Below are 17,564 nucleotides of genomic sequence, written 5' to 3'. Positions count from 1 at the left end.
GGAATTTACCTCCGACCGGACGTTCCTCTGCATCCTGTCGGAGGACGTAATAATTGTTCCATAATAGGATGCAATAAAAAAAGATTCATATAACTCATCCCCACCTAATGGTTGTTCTCGTTAAGAATAAAATCATTAATAGCACATAGGAACCTAACTATGACTTCGTTTGGGATAATTTTTTAACTATTTATTATAATAATATTCGAATACAAAATTTCTTGAAAGCAATAAAAAAACAGTGGCAAAAAACTGCCCCAAACAATGCCTAAATCTAGACCCTTTGTAGCATCCTAAGAAGTAAGAACCTCACCATGTATAGCAAACTCACTAAAGCCATTGAGTGGGAGGCAGCAACTTCAAAATAGAACTACAAAAGTAACTAGGTGCAGGGGGGAAATTGAAAAAGGAGATTTACATACATACCACATTATACTATTATATTTACATACTTAACACATAAAACTTTAATACTACATACATACCATTCATAGTTCATTTTCATATTAAATATGAGTGATAGAAATGAAATATATGAGTTGTAGGAAGAAAATATGAGTGGTATATTTAATATTAAAATAATATATTATGATATGCATGTAATATTAAAATTTTGAATGTTATATTTGTAAATAGGATGTATAAAATGGTTTGTATGTAAATTTCCTAATTGAAAAAGGTGTTGCATAGATGAGGATGTTCACATGGATGAGTGGCTTTACTCTTCGAGATAGGATATAAAATAATCATATACATGAAAAAGGTTGGAGTAGCTCCAATGAAAGATAAGAATAGAGAGGGTCGCCTTAGATGGTTTGGTCACATAAAACAACAGCCTTCCAATGACCAGGTTAGTAAAGCAGAGGTATTATATTTAACTTATGTTAAGAAAGATAGAGGTAGATCTAAAAAAACTTGATTATAAAATATTAGAAATGATCTTTCCTTAAGACACTAAAAAAAAATTATTTATTAGATTTAAATGAGAATTTGTCATTTAACATGACACAATGGAGAAAAAAGATTCATGCAGCTGACCGACCCGACTTAGTAGGACAAAGATTTGATGTTGTTGTTGTATTATGTGCATTTTCCTAAAGAACATTTGCTGGAGTACAATCATAACCATGTAATCAGATGAAAAAATAGCTGATCAATTTCTTTTGATTCCAGGGATAGCACAGCAAGTCCAAAATATTTCCGAGTAGATGAAAAAAAGAGCTACAGCACCAATAAATAGCACTAGTTGAAAAAAATATAAAGCTCATATTTATGATATCTAAGGACCGGAAGAAGTTTATTGCATCAGTCTGTAACATTCAGGATTTTGATCCAACTCCGAAGGCATACAGATTAAGGCTTAGTGAGACGGCTTCTTTGATGCTTTTTAAAACGGCTTTCTAGTACAAAAATTTTTTGAATTAAAATTTTTTGTGCTAAAAAACGGTTTTATAAAGTAACAAAAATGCTGTCCAAAATGAAGCTTAAGATGCAGCTAAGCTGCTGCAGATTTTGGCACCAAGCGATAGCAAGCCCTCTTTGCAGCTCGAACAATATCCTCAACCTGAAAATATTTGAAGTTAGATACAGTGCTCTTACTTGCAAAGGTTTTAGACATATAAGAACAGATAAACTTTGAGAATGATTTATTGATGTGGTGTATCATCAATTCAGGAAGAGAAGTTTCTGGAGATTTTTTATTGCAGATCACAACAATCATTTTCTTTTAGGTATTTTAGAGTCTGGTTTCAAAAATGTAACACTAAAGTTAGAAATTGTAAGTTCAAAAGAGACATTTAGATACATAAGTGACAGGAATTATTTGAGTTCGCAAGTAACCCTACGGGTAATATTTGAGTTCACAAGCAAACCTATCACCAATTGGTGAAAAACAACGAGAATAATGCAAAATCTGGATGAAATCAGCCCCAAAACGATAGATTGCGGTAAGAAAATCAAAGCCAAACAAGCATGAAAATAAGATACAAGAGATCCTCAATTCGAGAGGAGGATAGTGTCTCCCAAATCTCTAGACAAGATTGTTTAGAGCCCAAGTCGCCAAAGAACCCCAATAGAAAACAAATCAAGCATCCCTAACCCTAAACATATCATGCAACTTAATACATAAACTTTCCTAATCAAATTTCCCTCCCAAGCTCTAGCCGCCCCCTCATTTTCAAATTTGAACTTAATTGGAGTAATGGGACCCACTATAGTGGGCGACATCATTAGGGGAGGCGGGACTAGCCCGCCTCCTGTATACTTGAACTAGCCCTGGACGGGCGGTTGGGCCGGTTCATGAGGAACCGGCCTATCAGAAAGCATCATTATATCTCCTGAATCCAAATTCTCCATTCTTTCATATCAAGTAAGAAACTCATGCAAAGCAAGCTTACCTGTGGCACAGCCAACCTTTCAAGGTTTGGCGCATAAGGCATTGGAACATCAGCCCCAGCAATCCTCTCAACTGGTGCATCAAGATATTCAAAGCTCTCCTCAACCACTGAAGCACTGCAAACATTCATATCAGATAATGTAGTATTATTCATATCAGATTATGTATGTAGTATTATCCCAGAAGAAACTAACCAGATTTCAGCACCAACACCATGCTGTGGGAACCCTTCTTCCACTGTCACAAGTCGGTTTGTTTTCCTAACTGAAGCATTTATGGTGGCTCTATCTAGTGGCCTAATTGAACGAAGGTTTATAACCTTCATCTCTTAGAGTTAAATTAAATTTGTAAAGCAACAAATGAGGTACAAATCATTGCAATTATCCTAATGAATAATGCTTACCTCAGCACTAATTCCATCCTTTGCTAGTATCTCCGCAGCCTGATTACATACATAAATATAATTAAATGCCAAATCAGACATAGAGACCCATGGATTCACCAGAAGAGAAGAACAGAAGATAGGAAACAAAATAAATTCAATAAAAAGAGAATTTGAAACAATAGAACTTTGTAAAAAAGGGCAGCTTGAAATCATCTATAATATGTAAAAGCACTCCTCTCATCTGTTTCTCTTTACTGAAGTTGTTTTAAACAACATTAACTGGGTTTGCTGTTAAACAGACCCTAATTCCACGCTTAACTATAACGTCTACAAACTAAGCAATCCTCTCCATCTAATGACTTTCAAAAAGTAACAAAGGTATTTATAAGATACTTGGTATTCTTATACATTTAATTTCTATGAAAACATGTAATAGAAAATAAGATACAAATTTGAAATTCAAACACAAACCATCTTATAATTAATTATGATAGCAATTTATTCATTTCCTTCGAGAGAAGCAGTGATGAACTCATTTTCCTCCTAATCCAACAGGAGTCCCTTGGATCCTATTTTGTCATGGTTCTAAAAACCAAGCACTCTTCTCCATCTTGTGACTTAAAAAAAAAACAAAAATTATTTCATTAAGTGATAGCTCATCATCACTGTAAGTTCGGAGAGAAATATTTTTGTGGACTTATTATTCATCACTAACATCAATACAATATTTATAGGATATTTGGTATCTTTACAAATATAATTTTTATGAGAATTTGTCATATAAAATAAGATACAAATTTGAAATTCACATAAAAAATATTTTCCAATTAATTGAGATAGCCATCCTATTCATTTCCTTCTATAGAAGTGGTCCTCATGCAAAGAATACATTCATTTTCCTTATAATCCAACTGGAGTCCCCTGGGATCCCTTGTTATTATTTCCTTATTGTCCACACTCCCCTCAAGTTGCAGTAGATATAAATCAATATAAATTTTGCTAATGAGGAAATAAAAAATAGATTTGAACAATCCTATGATTTGTTGGGAGGTATGAATAAAAGACATGCACATTAAAAAAACAAGGAAAATAAAGACAAAACACATAATATGCACACTAACACAAGCTAGGTCTCAAAAGAATAAAAAAGACAAAATACACATATCGGTTAACTAAACATTATTTAAAAAAAAAAAATAAAGATCCCTAGACTATTGTTGACCTCACTTTTGGTGAGGTCGATCTTCCACGATGGTTCTTCTAGAATCCAGGATTTCTTGCCTTAGTGTAGAAGTCATGATGTAGGACTACGTAGATGAAATGCTATTAGTTCATTGTGGATTTCGCACAACTTGTGATTAGAATAATTTTAGAACAAAACTACTAGCAATTTAAAACAATGAATAAAGGAAGAGTGAGGGGGAAGACGTTGGGGAATTCAGTGGTGAGGTTGGATGTGACGAAGATGAATAAAAGGAGGCAGGGGAAAACGAAATTACGAATAGAAAACCACAAACCCGGCCGTCTCCAAGGTTAGTGGGTGATACGAACTCCCTCTCCTGGGATCTCTCCAAGTTCTCCTCAAGAGCTCTCAAGCACTCTCAAACACAAGCGTAGGAAAATTTTTTTATCATCATTCATTAGCTCAAAACCAAGAACATGAGGCTATAAATAGCCAAGTACAAAAACTCAAGAAAATAAAAAACCAACTTGCCCTTTGGGCTCATACACGACAATTCCCACTAAAGGGGTACAAACGGAAAAATCAACATGACACTAAGCAAAATAGAAAATACATGAATAATAAAATACATAAATGACTCAGAAATACAAAGACTCGATCGTGGCCGTAGATCGACAGCCACGCCTCTGATAAACCTTCCACGAGCTGATGTCCCCATCAAGTCATCCCTAGAATTCCCTCCAAGTAAATACCCGATGGTACAATATCGACTCAATCTTCGGTACAACGATTTAATTATAATTAAATAGACTTACATTGAAACAAAGTTTATTAGTTCTACGTCAAATTAACAAAAAATTAATCGAATTTAAAATCAAGCTGTGTCAAGCTAGTTCGACTCGATTCAAACATAATTATAGATTAAAAGCTTTGTTGACACTAATTAACTTGCTTCAAACTAATTAAATTTAAATTCGCAAGAATGAGAATAAATTAATTAATTAAATTTATTTTAAATTTAAGTGTAATCCAATCTTAAATATTTAAATTAATTAATCTTTTAGTATTTAAATCTTTTAATGACTTTAGGATCATTGGTAATACGTAATCAATTTTTCTCCATTGGGAGGATCATTAAATACTTCACTCAAGAATTAGACATAAAAAATTTTGATGTCTAAATTTAAGGGCATATTGGTAATTGAGCTATTCGTGCATCTAGGGCATAAAGGGGACCGGTTTGTGCGTTTCCCCCCCATTCGGATGAGCTGCACACATGAGAGAGAGGGTTGGTTGCATGCGTGCCTGTGTCTTCCCCATTCGACTGAGCCTAGGGCAAGAGGCGACATTCGTATGTGTCTCTTCCTCTATTCTTCTGACCCTTCGATTCTTGTATGTGTTCCGTCTAGCCGAGCGTGAGAGGGCAAGGGGCGGTCGGCTATTGCATGTTCTCCATTTGGTCGCGTGTGAGAGGTATGGATGTAGAAATCCTCGCCCAATTGAAGTTTGGATGCAAGCAACCAACCTCGATCACCTTTTTTTTTGTTCTCCGTCGCACAAAAAACTCTCTCTGCTCTAGGTCACTCTCACATTCGCATGGCTTGCTTACTCTTCCTCTCACACGAAGACCCATCCTGGCCAGCCTTTCCTCAGTATGAGCCTCTTCCCCTTCTTCTTCTCCTCCTGCTCCTCATGCAAAGCTTATGAAGTATTTTAGAAAATTGTAGCTTTTATACATACTTTTTACTTACCTTTATCGTTCCGTGAGAAGACTTTTGGTATGCGTGAAATTCTCTCGAGAAGGGATTTGGGAAGATGTAGATAGAGATAAGGAGGGCCCACAATAACTGATTTCAACCAAAGAGAGCATCTCTTGAAATTAATTAATTATTTAATTTGATTTAATCCAATATTTATTACCACAAAAATAATTGTTTTCTTAACATAAATAAAATTGTAATTAATTTGATTCTTACCTAAATTTTCTGGCATTACAAATAAACCCTAATTTCAATCAATTTCACACTTAACCAAGCTTCAAAAATTAAGAATTAAAAAAAAAAAAAACCAAGCTTCAAAAATTAAAAAAATAAAAATAAAAAAACAAGCTTCAAAAATGAGATGGGCTGAGAGAAGAGTAATCAAGACAAGAAGGGGAGAGTTAAACATAAGAGCATGACATGCAACAGGCAGGGAATCGAGCGAGTAGCAATAGAGTGAGAGTCAAAACAGTGACTAGCAGTAGGGACAATTGCAGTTGCAATCTAGCGAGGCAGACTTCAGACTGCCTCTTGCCAGAGGAAGCTCAAGCCAAAACAAGGAAAGGGGATGATGTGGCTTTGTGCTCAGGCTCATAAAGGAGTGAGAAACGGTAAGATTTGTGCCCTTTTTTAGCAATGAAGGATGCTTCCCGATTGCTAGGCTAAGTAATTTCTAATAAGGCAAGACAAAAGGGATGATAGCAAGAGATTGATGACAAGAAATACAATCAAGAATCAATAGGGAGGTTGTATATAGAGAAATTTTACAATCTATTTTAGGGTAAGTTTAGATATTGTGAAAATTTTAAAAATATGTAAATAAAGTTCATTTTCTAAAAATACCCTAATTCTTACCTCTGTCATGAATTATGCTTGAAATCTCTATCAATTATAATTGTGAACTTTGGATCATATTTGACAAGTCAATGGATTACATTAAGCACATTAAATAGTATGAGACTAAAATAAGCTTCTGTAAATAGTCAGAGGACTATTTTAAGTTTTTAACAATTTTCTCATTATTAGACCAACACAAATAATGGCTCAACACTGATGACATAAAGTAGATGCTTGAATTGTATCAAATCCGATTCATAAAACCAACAAACTCAACAACATTACATGCCATACTAAAACCAGGAGTTGTAAAGATTGCAATAGAAAAAAAAAATATATTCAACTCATCAACTTGCCTGCAGTGAATAGCCAACCATCTTAGAGAAAGCTGTGATGGTTACATCCTTCCCTCCTCTTTCTATCTGTCAAAAAGAAAATTAGATGGGCACACAAATGAAGACAGTAAATTGGAACCTCTAGCATATTTGAACACATTTAGGTGATAATACCTTGGCCTTTCCTATTGGAATAGAGAAGCTGGAATCTAAAACTTCAGGTGAAACGGCGAAGGATTCGCCGTATCTGAGACAACAAAGGTATGAAAAGGATCAACTTTGATATGTGCTACTTGGAGTTAAGATAATCAGGCATGTTTGAAAGTACACACAGTATTTCATTCTCCAGGAAGACAACAGGATCAGGATCCCTGATAGCAGCTTTAAGCAAGCCTCGAGCATCTTCAGAAGAATAAGGACTCAGGACTTTCAGCCCGGGACAAGATGCATACCAAGCAGCATAACACTGCAGAATGTTTTGCTATCATTACTAGTCTGTAATTATTTTCAATCTAGTTACTTGTTGAAGATTTTCTATGCAACAAATCCATGGTACAAGAAACCATTCTCATTAAAACTTAAGGTCAAAAAGCTCCAGATACAGAAATAACAAAAAAAATCATTCCGAGGAATCATGCTTGAGCATGAAAATGAGAGGAAAATACACCTAAAGACTTTCTAAACTGAAAAATGTAGAGTCCCATAAAAAGGAAAAAAAAGCCACTTCAAAGAACATACCTGAGAATGTTGAGCACCAACTCCAGCAGCAGCACCATTTGGGCCTCTGAAGACAATAGGCACGGATATTTGACCTGCTGACATATAGTTCGACTTTGCAGCAGAATTGATGATATGATCGATTGCCTAGAACAACGATGGTAAATGGTTATGTTAAGAACTTATGGATAATATGACTCTGCATGCTCCACATTATGATTCCCATGATGTACAGTGAATATGAAACATCACAAGGCTTTAAAATCAAATGAGATAAAAATCAAGGAAAAAACAGATAAGCTGCTAGCTAGAAATTTTGTTGCTTCAACAAAATAACATTGAAAAGGTAGATAAATCATAATTAGATTCTAACAGTCACAAGATATGCTTAATCAGATTTGAATAAAATCGTTATGGAAATGACGATTGAAAATGCATTGCGATAACACCCAAAAATGTTAATCATAGATTTTATGATTTAGTTTTTGAATAAATTGAATATTCCAAGAGGACTAAGTATGATCACTCTAGATGACCCCAGCAAGGTCAATAATTCGGAGGATTTGTGCAATTGCCCCACAAAAGAAGCAAGTGATGGAAAACCTGTAGGGGTCCCATGGGATTCGATCTTGATTTTGACACGGCCGCCTCATAGCCATCAAAGAAATCAAATCATAAGTTCTAACCTTAAACACCCTAGCAGCACCAACAAAGCAATTAAAAGACAGAACCAATCTTTGAAATTCCGACAGTCCAGTAAGTGCTAAATTGTGGAGTATAATAAATGCTCTACAAAAATATATCTTACACATTCAATACTCATTTGAAAGGGGGAAAGAAGCTCCCCTCACAAAAGCTAAAGAGCATAGCCCTCAAAAGATATCCAATATTTAGGAGTTCTTTCTTTAAAGATGTTTTAGATGTTTCACATGTAATTTTGATTATCTTTACTTTTTTTCAATATAAAAAGGCATCATTATTAATATTTTGTAGACAAAAAAGATAAAAAAGGCACAATTAAATAGGTTCTAAGAAAAGTCTTCATAAAGCCTTCTGAACAGGCTATGAAACTCAATACAACACAGTGAAGACATGAGTGGCTCAGCGAAGAAGACAATGAACAGTAATCTTCGTTAATGGTCAAGAGACGAGATTACAAGGTTTTAAATAAGCCAACCGTTGCAACGGCTAATTACGAATATACCCATGACAGTTACATAAATTTATGCTTTTACAGGAATAGTGGAGCAGGCGCCATCTGAGGCTGAGAGCTCGATGTGGACGCCGGTGAGCTTGTCAGCTGCTCGGTAGTGGATGGATTAGCTCTGTCACTGTCCCTCAAGCTTATTGCCGGGAGGACCATGAGCTTGTCTCGCAGAGTAGCTAACCGATTAGAGGATAGGGATTTCGTGAAGATGTCTGCCGGCTGATCAAGAGTGGAAATGTGTTGAACCGAGATATGCTTTGCCTGAATTGAATCCCGTATAAAATGATGATAAATCTCAATGTGTTTGGTCCTAGCATGGAAAATGGGATTGCAGGCGATCGACATTGCTGAGACATTGTCACATAAGAGCTCGGTAGGGGGTATAGGGATCAAAAAATCTGCATTGAGGCGACGTGTCCAGATGATGTCGGTAGCAGCGGCGGCCATGGAGCGATACTCTGCTTCGGTTGAAGACCTAGCAACTGTGGTATGTTTCTTTACTGACCAAGTCAGTAGAGCTGAGCCGAGGAAGAGGCAATAGCCTGTGGTAGATTTACGATCAAGTTGATCTCCGGCCCAGTCGGAGTCGGAATAAGCAGAGAGATGTAAGTTGGTTTTCGGTAAGAAAAGGCCATAATCGAGAGTGCCTTTTAAGTAGCGAAGAACAAGCTTGAGGAGTTGGAAGTGAAGAAGAAGAGGATTGTGCATATGTTGGCATAATTTATTAACTGCAAAAGCAATGTCTGGACGAGTAGAGGTCAGGAATTGTAAGGATCCCACTAACTGGCGGAAGAAATCTGGTTGAGCAAATGGTGTTTGGAGATAGGGATCTCTTGGGTATTTAGCGGGAAGTGGTGTTGATAGAGGTTTACATGTGGACATGGAAGCTAAGTGCAGTAAATCAGTAATGTATGATTTTTGGGACAAATGAAAGTCCGTAGATGATCTGGTAAATTCCGTTCCAAGGAATTTGGAGAGGTGGCCAAGATTTCTGGTTTGAAATGTCGTTTGAAGATTTGAAATTAAGCTCGAGATGTAGGCAGAATCACTCCCTGTAATTAAGATATCATCTACGTAAATCAAGATGTAGATGTGTGTTTGACCGTTGTGATAGTAAAAAAAGGATGGATCGGCAGAGCTGGGAGTGAAATGCTGATTGGTGAGGTATGAGGATAATGTGGCGAACCAAAGACGAGGAGCTTGTTTGAGACCATAGATGGCTTTGTGCAGTAAACAGACATGAGCCGGAAATGAGGGATCCTTGAATCCTTATGGTTGAGTCATATAAATTGGTTGATCGAGCTTGCCGTGAAGAAATGCATTCATCACATCAAGTTGATGAACAGCCCAGTTGAAATGCAGAGCAACCAGTAGAAAGAGACGTATGGTGGTATGCTTAACGACGGGGCTAAACGTCTCAAAATAATCGATGCCGTGTTGTTGTTTGAATCCTTGGGCAACTAGACGAGCTTTGTGACGAGCAATGGTGCCATCAGCTAGATACTTTAAGCGGTAGATCCATCTGCAACCAATGACCTGCTGATCGAGAGGAGGTGGTACAAGAGTCCAAGTTCCTTGAGCCTGTAAAGCATGAAATTCAACTGACATAGTATGACGCCAATTTGGGTCTTTGTTGGCATTGGTAAAGGATGTAGGAGGTGAATGAATGGAATGGGAAAGATTTAATAAAACGCGAGGTTTTAAATGGCCTGTTTGAAATCTTGTAAGCATATGATGAGTCGGTTTGAGTATGGAAGAGGAACCAGTGGAGGAAGTAGAATTGGAAGGGGAATGGATGGACTTATCTGGACTAATAGAGGAAGTATTCGGGGTTGGAGATGAGATGGGTATGCGAGAAGAGGATGATGGGGGTGATTGAAGATTAGCTGGTGGAAAGAAGGGAAGAGCAGGAGATAGAGGAGGTGTTGAGATTGTTGGTTCGGTTAGAGAGGGAAAAACAGATTCATCAAAAATGACGTGACGAGAGATGATTATTTTAGCTGTGGCGGGATCATAGCATTTGAATCCTTAGTTTTGTAAAGCATACCCGAGAAAGATGCAGGGAACAGATCTAGGAGATAATTTGTTTGGAGAAAGGTATTTCGTCCAGGGAAAACACCTGCATCCAAAGGAGCGAAGAATGGAGTAGTCAGGTGGCCTGTTATATAGAAGGTGAAAAGGTGATTTAGCAGAGGTGTGAATTGACGGTAGTCTGTTTATAAGGAAGGCAGCAGTGAGAACGGCATCAGACCAAAATGAAGATGGAAGCTGAGCATCAAAGAGGAGCGTTCGAGCAGTTTCCAATAAATGACGATTCTTGCGTTCGCAAACTCCATTTTGTTGTGGAGTATACGGACAACTTATCTGATGGGTGATGCCGTGAGTGTTGATGAATGACTTAACTGTGGAATTGAGAAATTCAGTACTGTCATCGCTTCGAATGGTTCTAACATGAGTCTTTAATTGTTTTTCAATGGTTTTAATGAAATTAACGAGTGTAAAGGCACTTCTGATTTTTGTTTTATTAAGAATAACCAGGTATATTTTGTATGATCATCTATGATCAGCAAGAAATAACGAAAACCAGTGTAAGAGAAAACAGGGGAAGGACCCCAAACATCTACATGTATTAAATCCAAAGGTGAGTTTGATACATGGTGAGAGGGGGAAAACGGTAGTCTGTGACTCTTAGCGAGTGCACATGAAGTACAAATTGAACTCGTAGACGTAATACAGAAAGATGGAAAAGCTTTAGATGATGCTGTGATCGTCTTGACATTAGGGTGGCCGAGACGACGATGCCAGACGAGAGCAGATTGAGAAGAAGCGATTGTGGTAGAAGCATCAACAATTGGATGTTGAATTGGAATGCGGTAGAGTCCGTTATGGGATCGTCCGTGGAGTAGAGACTGATTGGTCTTCATATCCTTGACACACAAACCAGTTTTATCAAAGGTAATAGAGCAATTGTTATCAGCTGTTAATTTGGAGATAGAAATGAGGCGATGGGTTAGATGAGGAACATGAAAGAGTTTATTTAAGTGAAGCTTACGATTAGGTGTAGGAAGGATGCCATTACCAACATGCTGAATGGGAAGATATGTCCCATTGCCAACAAAGACTTGATCACGTCCTGTGTATGGTGTTGATTGTTGCAGAGGAACTGGGTCTGAAGTAAGATGAGCGGAAGCACCGCTGTCTAGATACCATGGAGCAGGTTCGGAGTCGGTAACGAGAGCCACATTTGAGCTAGAGGAGGGAGGAGTATAGCTGAAGTTGCCACGATGCCAGCAGTTTGTCGCTGAGTGACCCTTTTTGCCACAGATTTGACAGTCACCGTCGAATCGAGGAGAACGTGGAGCGGACCTTGCGGCATTGTTGGAGTAGAACCTACCTCGACCACGACTGTAGGAAGATCGGCCTCGAGAGCGACCACGATTTGAAACTAATGCCAGTTGCCCGTCAGTCTGAGCGGCATTAGAGAATGAAAGTTCACGAACGGCATCAGTAGTCTGATGAACTTCTTCACTGCGAAGTAGTGAGTACAGCTCGTCCAGGGAAATGGGCTGAAGGGAGCTCCTAATGGTCATTTTGAACGACTGGTAGGGGTGGTGGCAAGCCGTTTAGAATGTAATGAAGAATATCTTCATTGTCTACATTGTTGCCGGCAGCTCGAATATTATCGACGATTGTTTTAATGGATGCAAGATAATCTGTCATAGTTTTGTTGAGCATGGAGAGCGAATGTAACTTATTTTTGAGTTGTATAACCCTGGAACGGTTGGTAGAGAAAAACCTTTGCTCTAAGGTTTTCCAAATAGCTGAAGAAGTTTTCAAGGAGAGTATGTAAGGAAGAATCGCATGTGAAATAGTGGAAAACAGGGCAACTGAGAGGTTCTGATCTATTAAGGTCCATATTGGGGATTGAGGGTTAGCTGACCAGTCGCAGTAAGAAAATGTTTTGGTGGGGATAGAATAGTTCCGTCGAGGTAGCTGGAAAAGTTATTTGCTGCAAATAACTTGTGAATCGCCGAACGCCATGTCGGATAGTTTTCGGTAGAAGTTGAACGTTGATAACGTTCTTAATATTAGCTAGAAGAAATTTGAGGGTGGGGGGAATCACAACATCTGGAGATGTGGTGATAGCTTCCGAAGTCAGGACGGCAGCTGGTGGAGTGTTTGGAGTAGAGGCAGTGGAGTCTGCCATGGCGAGGTAGAGCCGTTAGGCGAAAAGCTCTGATACCATGAAGAGGCCATGAAACTCAATACAACACAGTGAAGACATGAGTGGCTCAGCGAAGAAGACAATGAACAGTAATCTTCGTTAATGGTCAAGAGTCGAGATTACAAGGTTTTAAATAAGCCAACCGTTGCAACGGCTAATTACGAATATACCCATGACAGTTACATAAAGTTATGCTTTTACAGGAATAGTGGAGCAGGCGCCGTCTGAGGCTGAGAGCTCGATGTGGACGTCGGTGAGCTTGTCAGCTGCTTGGTAGTGGATGGATTAGCTCTGTCACCTTCATCATCAACATCATAGTAAAACCTATAGCAACAACAAAAAGTAGCCATAAATTTGGTAACACCAAACCAATTCAAAATTACGGCTGCATTTTGTTAAGTGGCATTTTCTTTCATTTATTTGCTCTTGGAGATTTCAATTAGGCTGCAAACATATTCCCAACATTAAAATCAACAAACAATTAATGGGATCCAACCACACCACTCGTGCAAGTTCCAAAGAAAGCAAAAGGCTACCATAGATCTGACATCTCTATGGTTATGGACCAAATTAACCTCAACAGCTCAAGAATTCCTAATAGTCAGCAATTTACCCAACACAAATGCCCCTCGAAGCTTTATACTTATGAGGGTAAACATATATTCAAAAAAGAAATAAAAATACTAAAATCCTAGAACTAAGCATGAAGCACTTAAAAGTAAATGTGTCAATTTCTCTAGCTCATCAAAGCTTTAAAAAACTCTCAGCTCAAAACCTAGTTGTTGATAACCATATTAATCGCTCAAAAACCCATATAAGCAATGGAACCATAGTGGCACCAATTTCACAATTTTAATGGGCAAGCTTCTATAGTTTCAAAGACTCTAACAATCCAGAATCTTCGAACAGCTCAATGTGCCAGGTTGAGTTGGGTATTATCATTAAAGATCTAAGTTAAACGCATGACCAGCTCCCTCCTTCAATAAATCCATCAAAGTATGAAGTAAAGACAGAAGGAATGTCCCCCGTTATTTCTACTTATATATATATATATATATATGTTTGTGTGTTTTGAGTCATGAAGAGAGCCAATTCTATGGCATAAATTAAAAAAAAAATCCCTTATGATAAGAAATTCCAGTTTTTCATCTATGTGAAGCTTTAACCATTTTAGAAGAGTGAACTCTTTGTTTGAGCATAAGGCTTGTTGATCAATCAATTCTTCCACTCTTCTCCTTTGTCTCTCATTCTCTCTCTTCCCTTACATTCTTTGAAAGTACAATAGGTTACTTTGAAATCCTTTGCAATTTAGTTTAGTTTTTGCGCATAATCGCTTTCATGGGTTTAATGATCTTTGATATCTTATTATTAATTTCTTTCATAAGGCCAAATCTAATTGTTGGAATTTGACTTTATGCTTTCATTATTGGTAATAATCATTATTTCTAACTAATAGCTTGCCTTCTCATGAAATTTGCATGTTTTCTTGCATAAGAGGTGTTCCATATAGTTTTATTTTGCAATACATAACACATTTGTATTAGAAATAAAGACCATAGAATGTCTTACATTAAATGGGGTCATTAGATGAAACAAAGAGGAGAGTGTATAGAAAGAACTATAAGAAAAAAAGAGGAACTTTGCTTGAGCAAACTGAGAGGAATTTGGCGTAAATAAAAGGATAGTTGTGTAATGTGTACATAGGATAAAAACGGAACCTCTTCCATTAATTGATTAAATTGGCGTTTGCAATATTCAAAGTTGAGCACTAATGAAATTGATAAATATTTATGCAACAACAAGCTAACCTAGATGACAAATGAAAATTTTTAATTAAAAAAAATACAAAATGGCAAATAATGCATGTGATAGATTAAATATGACCGTCATCACTAGTCCGTAAGTAGTGGTTGTGCCAAAAGTGTTTTTTAGTAGGGGCACAAATTAGATTTTTCAAATAATGAAATAATCCTTCAATATTCCATTTGCGCTTGAGACTGTCATAGTGTCATTGGCACTTTTGATATGTTTTTATTTAAATTTGTTATTTTAAAAAGAAAAAAAAGAAGATGATAAAAATTTATAATTAATAATCTCTTCTATTAATATTCTAAAAGAGTTGAATGATTATTTTATTACTAATACAATCAAATATTTTTTTCTCAATGTGTATGTTAAAAGATAGTCTTCAGTAGATAGCATCAATAAAAGTTTTTTTTTTCATTGTTGGCAGACACAAACCTGCATAGAGAAATTAAACGTCATGAATTCAACTATCGGACGGAGTCCATAGTAAGCTGCCCCAACTCCAATTCCAGTGAAGCCAGCCTGCAAGTATGACCCAAATAAAAAGAAGAATTCAAAATAGTCACCTAGAGGATGGGTAAATGACTTCAATTTGATTGATCTCACAACTAGCCTCAGTGATTGGAGTGTCAATAACCCTCTCAGGACCATATTTATCAAGCAATCCCTTTGAAATCTGAAAGAAAATTGAGAAGTAAATACTAGAAAGAAAAAACGTTTAAAACATTTATGTAGAACAAGTCTCCAAATTACTGAAGTGTGACCTTGTAAGCGCCTTGGTACTCCCCAACCTGTACAACTCAATATCCAATTATGAGAACAAATTGAAGAAACAAACTTGGAGTACATATTTCAGATCATCCATAAACTGAATTTATAAACATTACTTCTTCTCCCATCAAGAAAACTTTTGGATCAGCAGACATCTCCTCATCAAGAGCAGTGTTCAAAGCATCGCGGACTGTCATCTGCAGTAATTGAAGTCGTCATTCATAGCTTATGAAATAAAGGAACTGTTCACTTGTTTTCTTCAAAGGATAGGTGTACATATTTCCCTTACCAAGTTTCACAAATCTTCTAATGAAAGGAGCCAATAATTACAATGCAAGAGAACATGGTTTTCAGAGTTGCAAATATGATAGTTCTATGTTTATTCGCCGGTCCAAAAAAGGGATCTTTTTCATATTTCCTTATGTTAATAAGAATGAGGCCATTTACTTATCTTTCTCATTGTGCCTCATCATGTTTTCTTCCATCTTTTCTATGAGACACTTAGGTGATCTTCATTATTTCCCAATTCTTGAGTATTCCTCATGTTTATTTTTATGTCAAACCAGTAAACCATCCATAACACACCACTGATTGTTTCTAAGCTTCACATGTCGTTTGCAACTGCAGTAGTACTCCTATAATTGTTTAAATAATCAGTCTTTTATGAATTACTTCAGGCCAATAAAGTCGTGGCCAATCGATTTGTTAACTAGAATCCTATAACACCATTGATTTTTAATGAGTATCTTTTTAAAAAACTAATCATTCTAAACATGGTCAGAATGTATGTACTCACAATAAAAAATAGAAGAAGGCACAAATGAGGTGGAAATCAATAAATTTAACATTAGTGAAATGATGAAATCAAATAGTCCATCAATCAACAAGTTGTTGTACCAATGGCAATAACTACAGTAACTACTGCAGTTGTAAATATTGACATAGCAGAATGGAATGAATAATAAAAGCCTTGAATTGTCCTCTGATCATCCATAAGCAGCACATATATGCCCATATTGTTTAAACAGAAATAGCTAGTAGATTTCACTAGCTACCGACTGAAAGTGGGAAGCTGGTACCTCCTTCAGCGAACTTGAATAGTTTCTCGTAGACGGGTATGTTGCCCGCGGAATCCTCTCAAAAGCTTTACCAAGAACCTTATACCAAATTCGAAAAAAAAAAAAAAAAAACAAATTTTAATAGCAGTAACATAGAATGATAGAAACCCGTCGACTTCCCAAAGACAGGCAAAATGAAAGAAAAGGTGCATTCTTAACCGAAGCACTGAATTTTCCACACAGGACCTTCCTCCTCGCGAAGCTCAACATGATCCTATCCATCACAGAAACAAAAGCTTCAGATTTCTGCACCCAAGGCCAAATTTTGATCATTCATAACTTCATTATACCTCTTTTTGGACGAAATAAGGTGAAGGGGTGAAGTTTTATTCCTAAATAATTCAACTAAAAAGAAAAGCAATGAGAAAAGATTGTACCTTACTCTGCTCACAGGCCGGAGGAAAGACCGAAGACGAGAAACAAGACGTTATCCAGAGGTTTCTTAGTGGAAAGGAGACTCATTAACCTTATAAATTGCCGCCTGTGGAGGCCGCGGAGAGGAGAATGGGGAGGGCACCGCTTTCAGCTGAGCATCCCGAAACTTCTTATTTTAGTTTATCTTATTATTTATATCATGTGTTTGTTCTTATTCAGTTATTCTTCTTATGAAAATTTCAATGAACAAATTGATTATAAATTTATATTAAATAAAGAAAAAAAATAAATGTTTATGAAATATTATAAATTTATAATCTTAAATGTAACTAATAAAATTTTATATTTAGTTTTATTATCAAAATTTTAAATAGATTAATGAGATAACTTCTATTAAATTTTGAATATTATGATTTTTTTAACATTTCATATTAATAAAAGCTTAATCCA

General features: G+C 36.6%; 1 protein-coding gene across 3 annotated transcripts; it reads right to left on the bottom strand.

The window, feature by feature from the left end:
• Nucleotides 1-1,176: 1,176 nt before the first annotated feature.
• On the bottom strand, nucleotides 1,177-17,286 carry LOC110097501 (pyruvate dehydrogenase E1 component subunit beta-1, mitochondrial). Of its 3 annotated transcripts, none has more exons than XM_020823883.2 (15): nucleotides 17,117-17,286; nucleotides 16,899-16,985; nucleotides 16,701-16,778; nucleotides 15,738-15,818; nucleotides 15,615-15,641; nucleotides 15,464-15,526; nucleotides 15,286-15,372; nucleotides 7,634-7,759; nucleotides 7,228-7,361; nucleotides 7,070-7,142; nucleotides 6,917-6,982; nucleotides 2,799-2,837; nucleotides 2,590-2,714; nucleotides 2,397-2,511; nucleotides 1,177-1,564 (listed from the first exon to the last, which is right to left on the bottom strand). In XM_020823883.2, exons 2-15 carry the CDS (start codon nucleotides 16,959-16,961, stop codon nucleotides 1,496-1,498), a joined length of 1,146 nt encoding a protein of 381 aa, XP_020679542.1. In that variant the 5' UTR covers nucleotides 16,962-16,985; nucleotides 17,117-17,286; the 3' UTR covers nucleotides 1,177-1,495. The 3 variants fall into 3 exon arrangements, with proteins under 3 accessions (XP_020679542.1, XP_028549874.1, XP_020679543.1); XM_028694041.1 differs by having other exon boundaries at nucleotides 16,899-16,957; XM_020823884.2 differs by having other exon boundaries at nucleotides 16,899-16,953.
• Between the last annotated feature and the right edge of the window lie 278 nt (nucleotides 17,287-17,564).

This window comes from Dendrobium catenatum, unplaced genomic scaffold, assembly GCF_001605985.2.
Source record: "Dendrobium catenatum unplaced genomic scaffold, ASM160598v2 fragScaff_scaffold_390, whole genome shotgun sequence".
Classification (NCBI taxonomy): Eukaryota; Viridiplantae; Streptophyta; class Magnoliopsida; order Asparagales; family Orchidaceae; genus Dendrobium; species Dendrobium catenatum.
The sequence above is the reverse complement of the archived record's forward strand: the minus strand, read 5'-3'. Positions and strand labels throughout refer to the sequence as shown.